This window comes from Pundamilia nyererei, unplaced genomic scaffold, assembly GCF_000239375.1.
Source record: "Pundamilia nyererei isolate P.nyererei 1_Seehausen unplaced genomic scaffold, PunNye1.0 scaffold00385, whole genome shotgun sequence".
Taxonomy (NCBI): Eukaryota; Metazoa; Chordata; class Actinopteri; order Cichliformes; family Cichlidae; genus Pundamilia; species Pundamilia nyererei.
The window spans coordinates 278,753-296,974 of NW_005187786.1; the positions used below are offsets into that span (position 1 = coordinate 278,753).

The 18,222-nt window shown below is 41.1% G+C and overlaps 2 protein-coding genes across 2 annotated transcripts in view; one reads left to right on the forward strand and one right to left on the reverse strand.

The window, feature by feature from the left end:
- LOC102208879 (recombining binding protein suppressor of hairless-like protein) overlaps positions 1–14,705 on the reverse strand; it is a 21,929-nt gene extending 7,224 nt beyond the window's left edge. Inside the window, exons 1-7 of the mRNA XM_013915868.1 lie at positions 14,500–14,705; positions 14,022–14,115; positions 9,570–9,717; positions 4,123–4,257; positions 2,718–2,788; positions 2,490–2,605; positions 105–272 (exon numbers count right to left, since the gene is read on the reverse strand). Coding sequence (XP_013771322.1) covers positions 105–272; positions 2,490–2,605; positions 2,718–2,788; positions 4,123–4,257; positions 9,570–9,717; positions 14,022–14,058 — 675 coding nt within the window. The 5' untranslated portion in view covers positions 14,059–14,115; positions 14,500–14,705. The remainder of the gene's footprint in view (positions 1–104; positions 273–2,489; positions 2,606–2,717; positions 2,789–4,122; positions 4,258–9,569; positions 9,718–14,021; positions 14,116–14,499) is intronic.
- matn4 (matrilin 4) overlaps positions 9,302–18,222 on the forward strand; it is a 29,565-nt gene continuing 20,644 nt past the window's right edge. Inside the window, exon 1 of the mRNA XM_005752840.2 lies at positions 9,302–9,622. The gene's annotated coding sequence lies outside the window, so the exon portion shown is untranslated. The remainder of the gene's footprint in view (positions 9,623–18,222) is intronic.

The window sequence follows — 18,222 nt, forward strand, 5'->3', positions numbered from 1 at the left end:
GTGAGACCTTTTCAAATGTTCATTTCTGCCACTTTTCCTCAGTTTAAAAATAAATGGAAATCCCTGATTTGTTGGATTAAAAGTGGATTAAACCCACGATCAGCGTTCTTCATGGACTGTCTCTTCTGGGAGGGTTTGGAGATGACTTTGATCATCCGGCTCTGGAACGAACCCACTTCCTGTCTGTTGTTCAAGAAGAGGCGCAGCAGCAAGCAGAAATGCTTCCTCTTGTCCTGATCAGAGATAAACAGCGTCTTGGCGCAAGCGAACATCTGCTGACGAGACACACAGACAGCATGAGTGTGAGACTTATTACACTTCACATAATCAGACGCAGAAGAGGAAAACTCTTCAGGAATGTTGTTTTTCATAAATAACTTTAATTGAAATAAACTTTTTCTGGTTATTTTGTTTCTGCTTTTCTCAGCATTTAACGCTCGGCTGAAGGGTCGTACAGTAATAAGGACAAAGCACGTCTGTTTCTCCATCAGTCAGTAAATAAGCGAAAGGCCGGCGCACGGGCAGCGTGTTTGCAGTTTTTCTGTCAGACGTGACTGTTTGTTGAGTCAACAATGGCCTGAAATAAAAAGCTTAATGCTCGTGGCCGAGTAAACACACGCAGAGCTCAAACACAACAGTTCATACATCATCAGTCACTTATCTGCTCACTTTCAGACAACCAGCCTGAATGAAACTTATTCTAAGGACTGTTTTTACTCTTGTCACAGTAAATATACATGTCATGTATCATATGTCGTAAAAAAAATTGTAGACTTTGCCTTTAATATGAGGTAGTTACAAAAAACCCCACAAAGCAAAACAACAGTATACGACGTGCACAGCTCGCAGTGAAAACACTGGTCGGTTGTTTAACGAGTGTAACAAACGATGTTTATGACAGCGACGTTAATAACTGTGTGTAAAACCGCAGAACTCTCAACAAAGCCGAGGTTTCATCACTGCTGCTTCTTTTCAGCCAAACCAACGTGGTGACAAAGAAACTTCAGATGTGTGCTTATGGTTGTGAAAGGACCCATTTTAAATCAGTTCGTGACTATTTTCCTTCCTAAAACTGTACAGAGTAGTTTTGGTGCCTAAAACGAACCAAACAGTCGCTGAAAACACGAAAAAGATGAAATAAAAGAAAGAATTTCTGAAACACATCAGACAACAACAACAGCTCCCTGTGTTATGTGTTTGATCCTGACCTCCACTCTGTATCTTGTGGCAGATGAAAACTTAAAGTGTTGTGTTTCTGATTTCTGCTTGTGCTGGTCACTAATCATGTCTGGCAGTTTTTTATGCACTTCACCTGTTTGGTGAGGCACTCTGGATATTTGGGGCTAAACGTCACATATTCCTGTGTGCGGATTATAGAAATGAGAACCAGAAGTGCAGAATGCAGGAAGCAGATTTCATTTAAAAAGTAAACGGCCTGTATTTGTACAGCGCTTTACTCGTCCCTAAGGACCCCAAAGCGCTTTACACAACCAGTCATCCACCCATTCACACACACATTCACACACTGGTGATGGCAGCTACATTGTAGCCACAGCCGCCCTGGGGCGCACTGACAGAGGCGAGGCTGCCGGACACAGGCGCCACCGGGCCCTCTGACCACCACCAGTAGGCAACGAGTGAAGTGTCTTGCCCAAGGACACAACGACCGAGACTGTCCGAGCCGGGCTCGAACCGGCAACCTTCCGATTACAAGATGAACTGCCAGCTCTTGAGCCACGATCGCCCCGTTAAAAGTGAGTTTTTAGTGCTGATATTCAGCTCGATCCAAACTTAAAGAAACTCAGAATGTCGTTTGGCTTTCTGAGCGTTACAGATGATCACAGTGTTGCTCTGTGATGCTTTCACTCCAACACTCTTATTCCACTGAGGGGCAACCAAAGACACTCAGTGTACTTCTATTAAAAAAGGATTTTACATTAACTTGATGTGTGGAGCTGTCAGGTATATTCTGATTTTTTACTCTATTATCACGTTTTAGAGCCGTCATGTTACCAAACTTCACTTCCCAAAATCTAAATTTTAGTTAGATTTCACAGTAATGATCATTTGAGACATGTAAGACTGGAATGGTAACGGCAACAATTTTGGTCTAATTACTCTGTAACTTTGCATAATTAATTAAACTTTTGCATATGGGTATCACTGACTTTGTATTAATATTTCAGTTTAATCATCAGCATCATTATAGCATCTCTGATCAGTTATGTCTGAAAATAATAAATTAATAAATTCTGCAAATCTTCAGAAAACTGTTCAGGACAAAGACATGGATGGATGCAGATGGCTCGCTGGTGCCACCTCCGCCCCCATCAGTGAACACCTGGAGATGAATTGAGAGGATAACTAACGGGACAAGGGCGAGCGTAAATCTCAGAAAATTAGTGTCTGTGTCACAAAAGGAATTTTCTGACCGGGAACGACTGTCGACATAAACAGAGGTTTGCTCACGGCCACCAGAGAGCTCTCACCCTGGAGTTTGGCTGTTCATCGAACACCAGTTTGAATGCGTCTGCCTGTGACTGGCTGGAGCTGTCCAGGCACATGTAACCACACACTCGATACACAGAGTCGCCATAACCGGCCGCTGGATGGAAAAGACAATGAGAAGGAAAAACAGCAGTGAGCGGAAGAATGTAAGACATTATAAAATTCACTCAAATTTTAATGTAAAGCTGACTATAATCATCTTTATTTACCTTTTAAATGGTCCTGCGTGACTTTCCATCCATGGCCAGTGATGTAAACACAAGGAGGAGGGCAGAAGAACCTGGAGGTGATGCAGAAACAGTCACTGAAACAGCAGATTTTATCCAACTAAACCAGTTCACGTGCTCATGATTTCACTAATCTCTACATTAAGATTTTCTTCTTCTCTTCATTCATCTGTTAAAATCAGGTGAGTCTCTGTGTATTACAGGTATTACAAAACGTTTCTCTGCCTTAAACATCACGGGCAACAAACTCAGTCTCACTAATGGGAAATACTGTGAAATGTAAATCACATGATTGGACAAAATAAAGCTTTCTTTGATTTATTCAAATGCATGTCCTGCTCAACATAAAGCAAGTTTAATTAGAAGAAACTTGTTTGTTCACAACTCTAACTGTCGTGCATAATAATGGTTAAAGAAGGTGAACGTGCAGCCAGTTCACATCAGCCTTATTCAGCTGCATGAATATGACAGCTCAGGGCAGTTACAGGACACACAGGAGAACAAATTACATCATGAATAATAATCTTCAGAAGCATATTACAGGACAGAATATGACATTAGAAAATCAAATAACAAAGGACGTTTGATCATGCAAATTATCCTTAACACACAGCCGGGCTCTCATGAAACTGGCTGCACATAAAAAGCTGCAAATAAACTTTGCAGTTTCTCAAAAACTCAAAAGTATCTTCACCTTCCTCTACTTCAAGTCTTTAATCTCATCTTTAATTTTAGTTTTGTGTGCCAGTTGCTAGCTGTAGCTAGAGGTGAAATGACTGGTTTGTTATTAAGTTTCCACCAAATGTCAAATATGTTGCAGATTTCTTATTCATTTCCTGCTTTCTGTGACTTCATGTGTAAGTAAACAGCATTTCTTTGGGGTTTGCGTCCAAAAGAAATCATCTGTTGTTCTCGAGGAAATAATTTTATCACTGTTTTATGACACTTTGTGGATCTGTGTAGATATTAAAGTAACTGCCAAATAAACTTGGAAATCTGAGCCTGTCCCTCAGATCAGTCAGATTAATCTGTTTGTTAGAAAAAGATTTCTGTGTTGGGTTTAATAAAATGTGTTAATGCTGCAAGTTTATTTGTGTAATGTCTTGATGCATGCTGTCATCATTGATCAATGGTCATGACAATTTGCAGATTAATGATCATAAACTGACCTCACAGCTCATTGTTTATTCATGCGCCTGGTTTCAGTCATTGCAAATAAACCGTTTATAAAGTTGGGGAAACCTGCAGTCAGCTGAGACTGAAGAAGTCACCTGGATGAGTGACGAAACGTTTCTCCCACTAAAAACGTTACGCCCAGATGAACAGAATCAACTGTTTTTGGATTATTTGTGTAATCTATTTTATTTCTATAAAATCATCACCACACCTTTTCTCATTGCCGTAGGACTTCTGAGCGACCTTGGCGTGCAGGATGGTGACACTCTGGTCTGCGTGGGCTTCTCGTCCTAGATCTGCTGATGTTCCCAGTAACTGACAGCCTTGAAACCCTGAGTTCAGTCTCCTGATTGGATGACAAGGATGTTTGTCACAAAGAAACGCAAAAAACAACACATAGTGTGTTTGTGAGGAAAAGCCAAGATTCTGATGGTGCTCAACAGAAAAACTATGCATAAAAGTGTTGATGGAGGTGCAAATGTTTGTGCAAATTTTATGACATAAAATAACTCAGCAGTTGTTAGTTTATCTACAAGTGTGAACATCACTGTAGCACTTCAGGAAAAATCAGGGGTCACAAATATTCATAATACAGGAATGACCAGTGCTCCAAAACATCCTCCATCACCATCATCGTCTGACTTTAAATCAGGACCGTTTCTAAACTCTGTGTGATGTCTGCAGCATCTCAGCCCAGTTTGGTGTTTTTCACAGAAACTAAATGTGTGCAACGAGACTCCGTTTCAGGCAGACAGCTCACTGCCATCATAAACGAACACATGGACGTGGTTAAAGTGGTGAAAACCTGCTCGTTCCCTTAAAAAAACAAAGCTGAGTGACACATGAATGAAGCAGACTAGAGTTTTACCACCATGTTATCAAGAAACGAATCCCACTGTAGTTTGAATTACACTTTTTTTCATGTTCCCACAAAGTAGCTTAGACTAAGCACACAATTATCATCAGCAGACACTCCATCCATCTTTAGAAGAGACTCAACAGCAGCAGATATAAATACAGGCAAGCAAAAGATGGGATAACGGTGTTGTTAGAGACTCATTAAAACATGGAACAATTCTTTTTATAGCTGGAAAACAGTCGCCTGTTTCTACCAGCACAGAGAGAAAAGACAGGAGACGCAGTAATGTCACATTTTCACATATTTAAGTTTCAGATACAGACTCTGGACCAAACGAAAGCAAAAAAATCCTGTCTGATCAGAACTAGTTAACTTACAGGTTACTCGTACAAAAATAGCATGTTAATACACATATGCTGATGCATATACATGCAGTTTATTATTCAATACATGCTACTTTATATGCAGTTTAGATTTACAGTTTAGATCTATGGTTGCTTTTCTTCGGAGTGGCTGTAGCTCAGGTGGCAGAGCAGGTCAGCCACTAATCAGAAGGTCGGTGGTTCGATCCCAGGCTGCATCCTGGCTGCATGCCAAATATCCTTGGGCAAGATACTAACCCCGTGTTTGCCTACTGGTGGTGGTCAGAGGGCCCGGTGGCGCCAGTGTCCGGCAGCCTCGCCTCTGTCAGTGCGCCCCAGGGCAGCTGTGGCTACAATGTAGCTTGCTATCGTGAATGTGTGTGTGAATGACTGAATGTAGTGTGAAGCGCTTTGGGGTCCTATGGACTAGAAAAGCGCTATACAAATGCAGACCATTTACCTTTACCACTTGACTTCTGCATTCATGCTTATTTCATTTCTTCTTCTGGCCTCTGGTTTTTTCTTGCTTCATTTTGTTCCACAGAGCATCTTTGCTCATGTCTGGATCCATATTTTTCATTTTTTAGTAGATTTACATGTTCACAGATCAAAACAGTCAAAAGGATAAAACTTTTAGAGCAGGGTGGACTCCTTGTACATACCATGACCTCACTATTCAAAACTTGGGCCATGTTTAATATGAACACACACCAATGGATGTGTATGCATGTTTGTTTTTTCTTGCAAATAAAGAGAAACATTATTCAAATATAGGCAGAACTTAAAAGCTATTGTTTAATCACATTATTTGTTTCATGTACTGTTCATTTTCTCCTCTGATTGACATTTAATTTAAAGAAAAAACCCTCAAAGTCTTATTTCCAGTCATTAAATTTTAGATATTTCATGTTTTGACAGCAGGTAAGTGAACAGCAGGTAAGTGAACAGCAGGTAAGTGAACAGCAGGTAAGTGAACAGCAGGTAAGTGAACAGCAGGTAAGCCACTGCCAGAACAAAACTAGACTAAGTGGACAAAAGATTCCTGAAGCACAAATACAGACTTGGGTTTTCTGAATGAACATTTAGTATTTGATATTATGTTTCCACTTGCTGGGTCTTTTGTAATTACAAGACAACAAAGCAGTGCTTTAATCAAATAAAGGCTTTACACTTAGATTTTAATGCTTTTATTAGTCCCACAATTTCCCCTTGTGGGACTAATAAAAGGTATCTTATCTTATCTTTTTCTATTCATTTAATCCTGAGTTTGAGCAGGTTATTTACAACCTTTTTACTTTGTAAAGTGTTCATTACTTCTGTTAACGCGGCCTCCTTCTGTGTGATTAGATTTTAAATGCTGAGCTGAACAGCAGGCAAAAGGCTGAAAGAACAAGCTGACTGACCCCGTGTTGCTCTGCTAACAATAGCGCCTGTCACATTAGCTGTGTTTTCTCCCCGCTGTAGCGATGTAATGAGGAGCCAGACACAGAGTTACGACCCCGGGGCCTGGAGTCTGGAATGCTACTCCTAATGAAGACTATCGACACGAGAGGAGGAGAGGAGGAGAGGAGGAGAGGAGGAGAGGAGGAGAGGAGGAAGGCAAGGGAATAAGGAAGGACTCAAAAGACAGCTGAATTATGTAAGTGGTTAAAAATCAACCTGCTGCGGTTTCCTGTGGCAGCCACCAAGTTCTCACACAAATTTAAGGTAACAGCAAATACTTTCCATTCACAACTATTACCTGGATATTAAGATATTAACAAAGTGGAGAAACTGAAAGTGACTAAAGTCCCAAACAGAGATGGCACAGTGGATGTTTGAGCTTCACATGCAGACTTTGGACTCTTCAGTACAGAAACACGACTTCAAGCTTTAAGTAGAAAGAAATTCATGTTTGAACAACTCATAAGAAATATTTTCCAATCCTATTATGGCAAACAACAAACTTTAACTCAGTTCTATTACAATAACTCTAACATCACGAAAAATGAAAATAAAAATCATGTATCACTTCTCTTTCTTATGGTTTATATTATTTTTGAAGCCCTTAAACTGTTACTGAGCACAGAAAGCATTTAGCAAATATATTATTTGTGCCCTTAGAAAAGTCACCAAGGTTACAAGTCCTTCTATAATCTCGACCCTGATGATGACACATGTATTCAGACCAGCTGGTCTCCATAAGGGCGAGCGCCTGCTTGGCCAGCTGTACTGAACATCAGATCCTACTAACGCCTCTCTCCACGGGTCAGGGTTCAGACTTGAATGGCTGTGTGTGTCTTCACCAGCTTGTAGTTTAAATTAGACCTTCACATTTTCACAGGTCAAAGGGCAGGCGTCAGGAGCGCAGGGCTCCTGGTATTTCACACCAGGAACACAGAATGAACTGAAGAAGGACGGGGGGAGGGGTGGACAGAAATACACTTGCATCTACATCTTCTGGTCCAGATGTTGTTCTAGCACACAAGTATTTGAAAGTTTATAATCACTACAATTACTGGGTTTGTTAGTATGATGAACTCAACAGGTGTCTGGGCCCTAAAATCCACAAGTGGAAGAAACGTTTTTTAAATTAGAAGTTTTACAACCTTCAGAGAATTTAGATCCAAGCTGGTGAGGAGCAGGAGGCTGATTAAGAATAAAGTGTATTTCTCGACTGGTTGTGAGTGGCTGCTGGAGTTTCGAGCTTGCAGCTATTGTTTGGTGAAACTGGTCACATAGAAAGGACTGCACCTAAACCCTCTATGTGTGGGTTCGAGCAGATTGCCCAGGTCAGTTGTAGTTTGCATGGAAGTGTCGACTTGTCTGCAAAAACTCAATATTTACACTGTGGGCTGCAGTAAAACCTAAAAAAGTGGGACGCAAACTGAAAACAGAAAACATTTACCTTTAAAATACAAGCTGAACCTTACTGACATGTTTACTTTGAAGGCAAACAGTGTTTGCAGACAAGTTGGGGTCTTCCATGCAAACCACCAGGAGGTTTTTGGTACATCATGTGAAACCTCTTTGTGACCAGTTTTATTCTAGAAACTGCCAGCAACCTCCTACAACCACATACCAACTGGTTGCAGAATGCATGGTTTCCTAGCAACTGGTGATTACCAGGTTGGTCTCTGATCGATCTCTAGGTCTGCATGGGGCTTGCCAGAAACCTTCAGTAACCACCTGCAACTGTTTGGGATAATACTCGTTTTTCCCTTATGACCAGTGGCTGCCAGATGGTCGCCTGTGTGACTGGGGCCTTTCTGAACTACTGGGAATTGTTGGTTGCTGTAGTTTGGACACCAGTGTGTGATTTGTGGGCTGACTGGTCCAGGATACGATTATGGGATAAGATGTTGCTTCAACCAAAACAGAAGTGTAGCTCCAAGCCATAGACAGTATATAAAAGATGGCTGTAGCTTTTAAGTCTGAAGCGTGACAGTGACGTGGAAATACCCTATAAAGCAGCTTTCTTTCTGATGACCAGCAGGGGGCGACCATTCTGTTTGCAAAATAAAGTCCAGCTGTATAGGGGTTTATGTAGAAATGCTTCCTGCAACTCCCAAATAAAAAATGAGAATGAAGCAGAATATGCTTCAGGAAAGACCTCAGCACATCTGGGTTCACAAAACCAAGATAGCAACAGCTTAAATGCACAGCTTTAAAACTGGACCTCAGTAACTAAGCTGCCATGCCAAGTTGGATACATCCATCTTTTATATACAGTCTATGCTCCAGTCTTTTTCAAACTACATTTAAGTTTTCATAGCTAAAAGCCAGAAAGACAGTAACACCCAATCAGATTATATTTTCAGGTCACATGACTTATTCAAAAAAGCAAATATCCTATCACGTGCAGGATTTTAACATAAATATCATAATTCAAACTGTTTTGGTTCGTCTGACATGAACAGTTCCTGCCACATGGGACTCGTTTTCTTTGGCCTCAAAACTGTTAATGTAATCACATTACTTTAGTAATGACATTAGAGTGAGAAAGCTGAACATTAGAGAGTCACTGATCAGTCACAAATTATCTGTAAAACACTTGATGAACTTTAGGAAGCAGAAACATTTGTGCGCTCGCGCGCCGTAGCAGGTCTCACCTCTCCAAACTTCTCCGCGCGCTCAACATTGTTCGGATTTCAAAGGCCGGGGGGCGGGGTCTCTACCTCCCCAAATACTTCTTGGCACTTTTATACCTCCTCACCATCACTGCACCACTTCATTCCAACAGTGAGTAAACCAAGCGAAGGTCAGCGCGGCAGAAACACGAAGCTGACCTGAAACTTTTTCACGTCCACGCGCTCATTCCTCACCTCCTCTCCGAGACTTTGGGATAAACTCCAGCAAACCGTGACCTCACCTTTCCCGACCCGGGACACCCTGCGTGCGTGTGTTTCGGGACTTTTGTCGCAGAGGTCTGAGCACCCGGCTGGTTCTCCGTCTTACCTGTCCCATCCACCCGTCCGTGCTGCATCGTGTCCGGACGGCAGCGTCCCCAGGTGAGTCAGCGGGCTGATTGGGTCCGGGGACAGGGGAGGGGGGTATAACAGAGCGGTGTCTGCCTCGGGGAAGCCAGGTCGGTGCAGCAGTGTTTCTGAGAGGAAACGAAGTGTTAGATTGATTTCACAGTGAAACTGTTCAAAGCAGAGATTAACACGATGAGTCAGATCACAGTGTCGCATCATTTAAACTTCATTTAACCAAGTGAAATAGGAGATGTGTGCAGGACAATGCGGTGCTTTGCAGCCTGCTTCAGGAGCAAAGGTATGCCCAAAGCAGAAATCATCGAGTTCATGGTGTGATATGGTCACATGTGATATGTGTGCATGAAAGTTTTAACTGAACTGTCTTAATTTAATATCTGATTAATAATTTTAACCAGTTTTCAAGTAATCCAGTCAAACAGACTGGACTTTAAAATGCAACAGTTCGCTGTTTTTCTTGATTAAAGTAAAAATCTTTAAATTTTAAACTAAAAAAATGGGCTCAGCTTCTGGGAGGAAAATAAAACTCAAAACTGAGTTATTCTGTGGCATTCAGAGAAAACAGTTAAGTTATTATTCACTGAAATGATCTGTGGATAAATTGTTAATGAAAATAATTGTTAGTCAAATGCCAACACAAGCAGTTTGTGACTTCAAAAAGAGTTTCCAAGGAGGCTTTCAAAATTTAAGGAGAAGCCTCTGAAAGTTGGATGTTGGATAAGGTCCAGTTTGGCTCAGATGAACTCAAAGACACCATTGATCTTTGGAAAAGTATTGATCATGATAATAATGCACTAATAAAGACAAGTTCTCACTGATGTTATTATGATTTTTGTACGGTTTTAGCTGCAGTAAGTGTTTACATTGAAGTGAAACAAATGATGAGTCAGTGAAATGAAGTGGAAAGATAATTAGAGGGAAAGAGGCTTTGGGTTCACACTGGTTGCCTGGAGGTGATGCTTCAGGCAGTCAAAGCCACCATTCAGGGAGAGTCTACTCGAGCACACAGACGGGTCAGGGCTCACGTGGTTAAGTCAACACAGTCAGTCAGAGAGAAGCTTAATCATACAGCCATACAGGCAGGTGGACAGACTGGAGGTGACAGAGTCATGATACAGGCGCATGATCAGCAATGCCGTGTCTCTGGGAAACTTTAAACGGGTCAGCAGTGCAGGCGTGACTAAAGAGGGGCTCCTGGGCTATCAATGCAGCCATGGGTACAAATTACTGGGTACAAGGGGTCCACACCTCCTTTTTCTAGGGGAAAAAAGTGTGTGTCATTATGAATAATAATGCAGTGCTCAGTCTGGAACTCATTCAGCCAATAATTGCATGAATAGCTGCAGTTTTTCTTTATTTTTTCTTTTGCCTTTTGCATTTTTGAGAACTACTCAAGTGAATCAAAACAGAAATGCAATGAACTACAAATATATCCAGATATGTTTGTGAAAGAGTGGTAAAACGTTGGTAGTTGACTTTATTTGTTGTCTCAACGGTATTATTCCCTGCATGCGATGCATTTAGAGGACACATACCCTGACAGGCTCTGTACTCCTAATAATCCTGCTGATGATAATCTACCCACCTGAGCCGCAGTCAGGTCTTTATATAACCGGGCTCAGGTCTGTTTATGTTCGCGGGCAGATGATAATAAAAGGCGGTGGAGGAAGTCGGGGTGTAATTCAAAGACAGGCAGGTAATGAAACTGCTCACAGTAGCAGACTTAACATCTGGTTCTAATCTAAATCTAACAACAAGAAGTGCTGTGTTCATCTCAATATGGTCTCCAGCTGCCACTCAAACCCTAAACCGCCTACAGAACAACCGCAGCCTCTCCGCCCGTCTCCCTGTATACATCCAAACTGCTCTCTCTGATCTCCAGCTTTTCTACATCCTTTCTTTCCCCGCACGCTCACTCTGGCTCTCTTTATGTTACACAAACATATGACCTCCGTCTCTGTCCGGCTTTCTAATCTCTGAAGCTCAGAGCTGATGTGTTTTCCTCTCAGTGTGAGTCCAGCCTGTCAGTCAAACTTCTGTCCTTTCTGTTTTTCCACATCTTGCTCTTTCACCTGCTGTTTTAATCTCAGTGCCTTCCTCTTAACATTGCATATGTTCAGTCATATTCACACTGACAGAACATAAAGTCAGTAGAAAACACTGCCATCCATTGATCTGTCTAAAAAGCAGACCTTTAATGAAAGTCTGTGTAGCAGGAATGTTTTTTACACCCTTTATTTGTTTACTGATTCGCCTCCTCAGATTTATCAAGTTTGTTTTTGTTCCCGTTCTATAAAATATTGCAGTTTTTTCCAAGCTGCTGGTGTGTGTTATATACCAGATGTCTTTGGCAGCTTTACACAACGCCGATAGAGAGACGAGGCTGTTTTTTGATGTGTAGCATTACTGCTGTGAAAGGAAGCAGTTTAGCCCACAGAACAATGATAACCACAGTTTATTAACACAACCGTGGACATTTAAGTTTTATCGTACTGAATGATGCATGCCTAATTCCATATCTGTGCACAGGCCACAGCCTTGAGGCTTCCCTCATTTCTTTATTTTTTGTTTCCAAAGGAGATTATCTTGTTTTTTTCAAGTTATCTGCAGCAAAACAATGTTTTTGTTTGTTAAGCCACTTATCTCTAAATGTTTTTATCTATTTTTTATTTATAAAAGAAAACATAAAAATGTGTTTTTGTATTAACAAGTTGATTACCAAAGAGATATTAGCCAGCAACTTGATATATCTCATCATAGTGTGCAGTGTATGCCTAAAACAAAAACCTGTCTGCTTCAGATGAACAGTGTCTGAAGTCATGTCCTTAAGAAACAGGAAGAGAATCCAGCAAAGACCCAACAGAGAACCTGAGAAAAGCATCTGGATCTTTATTTGATCCATCTGCTATTCAAGCTTCAGCAGAAATGTTATCAGTGGAAAGGCGGCTGAAGCCAATCTGAAGGAAGTGTGCCAGACTATATCAGAACATCTGTTCATAAATCGCTGCACCTACTTCCAATGTTAATGAAATCGAGGTGACTCGAGGTTGTTGCACAGTGCTTTATAATCTGAGGTGTGTATTTGTGACAAGTCGGGAAACAATCTTACAAGTGACCCAATCAGATGTGGAGCCAGTATTTCACCATCATGATGTTTGACCTCAAATCCAGCTGTTTAAATAAGAAATATTTGTGCCTCCAGAAGATTCATTGTTCTCAATTGACAGATAAGGTAAAAATGACATTTTAATAATGTCTGCTCATAAACTGAAAGTAAAATTCAAATCAGTGCAAATTATTCTTCAGAGGAATAACTATCAGATACAGGGATCTATCAGGGCAGCTCAATTTTCTTTCTTTGAAAGTGTTTTCTGGCAGTTGAGCTTGACGTGTCAGGTACTTGTGGCATTTTTCAACAAGCAGGGTTACTGTTGAACTGCTACTCATTCATAGAGGTTTGACGGAGCTTGAATTTTAGAGTTAGTACAGTTTAGTAACAAGCAAAAAGAAACAGAGAATGAAAGGAGACACACAGCTTCCCTTAATAGTCACATTAACAAGAACCGATTCACTTTCACTGTGAGCGCTAACACTTCAAACCTGTAAATTTAGTCTTTCGTTAGACTTCTGATAAACTGAGACTCAGAAACTTTCTAAATGGATGTCTGAAAGGTAAGATTATCTGTCACCATTTTAACCTCAGGGTCATGACCCCAGGGGGGCGGTGCGGCATCATTATCAGAGGCCGACGTGGACGAGGGTAAATAAGATGTTTTCACATGTCAGGCATTCGTTTATAACAGCTCCACTCAGTTCATGTCACCATTGACTGGTCTTTCGAAACTTCACTTATCAAACTGAACCCTAGTTTCCAGATGTTAAGGTTAATTAAGAGCTGTTATTCTGATTGCTGTGCATTTTATTCATGCAGCTTGCTAACTAGCCTTGCTGGCTTTACCTAGTAGGTTAGTACTTGACCTTCTTGTTTAAATAACAGTGAGAATGTCGGGCTCCCAACATTAAACAGGACAACAACCAACATGCAAACATTAAGGCTTCAAAGAGGAACTCAAAAAACAATGGGTGAAGTGACGGTGGCTTCATCTTTCATATACAGTCTATGCTCGAGTCACACTCGGTGTGGAGGACATGTTCAGCTCAGGTCGAGGTACGTACCCTCTTTATTCTATCACTGTTCAGTTACAGTAGCCAATGTCACGATACGTAGAACACAACTGCATTTTGTTTGTTACATTTTCCTAATATTTCACACTCAACAGAACTACAGAAGTATTCACGCTGTATTCAGGTTTGGCCAGCAGAGGGAGCTGCAGCCACCATAGCACCACCACAAAAGTGCTTTCCAATAAGTTAGTTTTATTTATTTATAGGATTACAAAACAATACCACTAACCTTTCCTGCCATCTTCCCCGACATCCAGTTCATCCATGATGGGCGTGGCCTCTGCTGAATTTAGGATGGGGTGTTCCTCGGGTCCATGGTCACTCTGCTTTTTTAGAAAAAGTTCAGGTTTAACAGAGAAATGTAAGTGACGTAGACCAACAAATGCACACCTAGCAGATAGTCTTAAGGGGGAATAGAACAATGACTTCACTGTCCAGTACTGAGTCCAAGAGCTGTGTAATTCTTTTCAGGCAGCTGTTGACTAAACATTAGGTTGGCTTTGTCTTGCAGTGTGATGGTCCACTGAAATCAGATGTTTTTCTGCTGCTGGGTTCACTATCTGTGTAAAAGCCTCAGAAATGCTGATGGGCGACAACATACGTGGCTTCGAAGAACTTACAGGGTGAAGAACAAACCATGAGAACTTCAGCATCGGCTAAAAAACAGCACGTAATAACATCACGTTATGGTCTTACTGTTAGCTGACCTGAAGTCAGACTGTTGTCCTGCAGCTTTCTGGTTTAGATGCTCCTGTTGTTGTTTGTGTTCTGGCCTAAAGTCAGAAAAAAATCTGGTCTATACATTCAGTTTCTGCCCATCACGACTGCAGCGTAGTTAAAATGTCCAGCAATCAGTCCAATGATCAGTCAGCACAGAGCAGAGCTTCCACTACACCTTACAGTCACGCTACAGTAAGAGGGGCTCTGGTGTATCTGCGCGTGTTCATGTTTGCACTTCATCCCGGACCTGTTATCAGGCCATGTGTGTGTGTGTGTGTGTGTGTGTGTGTGTGGATAAGGAGATAATCACCTGTTACCAAACTGCAGATTTCTCATACACACCTTCCTCTTCAGCAAACACTGCAGGTACTTGCAGGCTGATTTTTTTTCTACATTTATCTAACATCAGGTTTTCATTAATTCATTCAGTTAGCCAAAAATGCAAATAGCTTCATTCTTCGCTCTTTTTTTATGCTTTAACATGTGGGGAAGAAAGTTTTTAGTCAGAAAAAAACACCAAACATTAAAAACAGTCCCATAAAAACAGTAAACCCCCTCAGGAAGCTCTTTTTAGAAACAAAGGCACAATAATGAGCAATTTTCAAGGTAACATTGCTTCAGTTTATATGAGGAACATGCAAGTTAGTCATTGAGAAGGGCTGTTATTTACAATCTGTAAATCAGTCCTGCTGGCAGTACAAGATACTGTGTTACCTTCATAACACGAAAACACCCTCTGCTAATGAGTGAGCATTTAGCAGCAGATTTCTAAGGAAACTGAGAACAGAAGAAATCCACAAAACTTTTCATTTTTCAAGCCTTTAGCTTTATGATTCTCCTCTCTCCAGCACATACCTCCACCTCTCCAGGCTCTCCCCCACCTGCTCCCTACTCTCACTACAAATCACAGTGTCATCTGCAAACATCATCATCCACAGAGGGTCCTGCCTGACCTCATCAGTCAGGCCGTCCATCACCACTGCAAATAAAAAGGAGCTCAGAGCAGCTCCCTGACATAATCCTACCCCCACCTTGAAACGTCAACCTTTAGAGAGCGAGTCTTTCATGCAAAGCTTACCATGTACTGACTTCATATTCTCACACAGATTTTAGTGCTATTGATCTTTTAATAAAAATCCCAACTCATTTCCAATTTGTTGACCTACCTTGATTTTAACAGGATGAACAAGCAAATCTGTGTTTTGGGTTTGTACCCTCAGAGTTGTAGAAATTCATGTTTACGTGTAAATACCTTCATGTGTGAGCCTGACGTTTCGTGCAGTGTCTCTGTGTTTCACAATCAGCGATAACATCTGCAAAGAACATTAAAGCCCGACAAAAACAAACAACAGGAGTCAACAAGATGCCTGTGCTTTCCATCTGTCAGCAGTCACCGGACCAAAAACACATGCTACAGCTCCTGTGATTTACTGCCAGCTCTAACCAATGCTGAAACTGCCAGCTTTGTAAAAATCCTGTGAAAGGGCTTTGTGTTGGTTGGTGATGTGAGATGCCAGATGAACAGTTTGGAGTCACATTTGTCAGCCTCTGTTGAGCAGCGAGGGACAGATGGAGAAAAATGGATCCAAAACAAGCTGAAACATATTCAGTGTTTTGACTGAAATGTGCTGGGATCCACTCATTCTGCCAGCCTAGGTCCACTGTCCAAATCTATTATTCTTATGTTTCATAAAACTTGTTTTGCCACATATTAAATTCTTCAAAAATGATGCAAAAATATTCTGAGAGGCAGAGAAAAGGAACCGTTTCCCACAAGTCTGATAATCTGAGTACAGCTCATGGATGAGGTTTTTATTTCAGTTTACTCTTATTTAAAGTTAAAGTCACTTTATTTGGGTTAAAAAAAACTGGAGATGAGTTTTAATTAAGGCAGATAAACAACAGCCAAAAAGAAACTGCTTCTCAGTTAAAAGATTAGTCATATAATCAAAAAATGCATTAATTCAGAAAATAATCAGTTTAGCCAATAATCAATTTGTTACAATCCTTTCCTTCAGTAACGTGATAATTCTGATCACCATCAGGCCTAATGCAGCTTAAACGTCCTGTAAATGTGTTCTGCAGGTGCTGAAGCAATGCCCATGCCAGGTGAGAGTTCCTTCTGTCCACTGCCTTCAGTGTGAGTTGACATCAGGGAAGAGTGCAGGGAAAGCAGGAAAATGCATCAACATGTTCTTCTCCCAGAGGGAGCAGCACTAACAGGAAACCCAGGCCTGATAATGTGCTGTTGTCTAAGTGTGTCTGTGATCGTCTGTGCTTTGACTTTGTTCAGTAACAGCACAAACGTGTCCGTTCAGACGAGCTGATGGGAAGCTAAGAAATCTGCAAAAATGTGGAAATGGAGCCTCTGACATAAAACTGATTCATTAGACAGTAATAGTAAAAATTATGTAAGTACTTTTACTTTAGTGTTTACTGGTGTAGTGGAGGTTACATCACTACAATCACAGACAATTAGAAATTATATTCCACAGCCTTCATCTGATGATGATATGACTCATTATGGATTTACTGATCAATTTACAAAACTCACTGAAAGCAACAATAATGTTACTTTTTCATAAACTAAACAGGAAGTATGAAATTGAATGTGTTTGTATGTAACAGGATCGATGCAGCTGAGCTTTAGTTTTAGCTGTTTGAGTCTTTTCACTGATGGATGTAGACCGCAGAAAGAAAATAGTTACATGAAAAATATGTAACAAGGGTTGTAATGGGATCATGCTTTTTTGAAAGTGTCTTTTAAATGTGTTGATGGAGTCTTAACCATGAATGCCATTTGGTTCCATCAGATTCAAGACAAAGCAAACATCCTCTCCGCTGAAATCTCCAAACCAGAGAAACCCAAACTTAAATAGTGCAGATGATTTGGAGATGGACTGTCCTTAAACACAGCTGACGGTCGTATTATGACATTTATGAGTTTGACCTTTTACCCTCTTAAATATCAGCTTTAAAAATGACACGTGGATAAATCCAGAGGTTCATTTTTGCTGCCTGAGCTCGAAAAGAACTTTAAAGAAACAGTTTGTGTTTCATCTCTCGTGGTAAAGTCACCTTCACGCCAACATCAACAATATCTCTGCTCTCTGACTGCCGTGTTACAAGTAGCTGAGTAAACTGCACGGTTGATTTACTCTCCAGTATGTGGCATCAAACTGCTCCTCACAAGCATCTAGCTGCCTTTCTAAATGTGATTTTGTATTTAAAGCACATTTTCTTTAAAATTAGGAAGCCCATTCAAATACATTATACTGCCATGCTGCAGTTGCACAATATAATGTGCTGTTCATAAAACTGATATCACAGTGGACAGTTAAGATACTGTAGTGAATAAATTTCCAAGAGTGGTTGGCGAGCAGACCATCTAAGTTTGTTTACTGTGCTAATGGAAGGAAACAGGAGCTCGAAGTAAGACTCACACTGTTAGCAGCCTCGCAGCCACAGCGAGCGGCAGCCGTCACCACCAACCCGTCAATGAAATGTTTAACGAGAAAATATTGGCTCTGAGCTGAAAGATTCTCTTTGTGGATAATTATAGAACATATGCTGCTCTGTGACCCGGGCTGAGGCAGAGCTGTGATACGTGTGTGTGTCTGCAGCGCACACGCTGAGCGGCGGCAGGATCCAGTGGATTGTTGTTTAGTGGGGGAGACAGGAAAAGGGGAGGTGGGGGGCTGGTTGCTGCC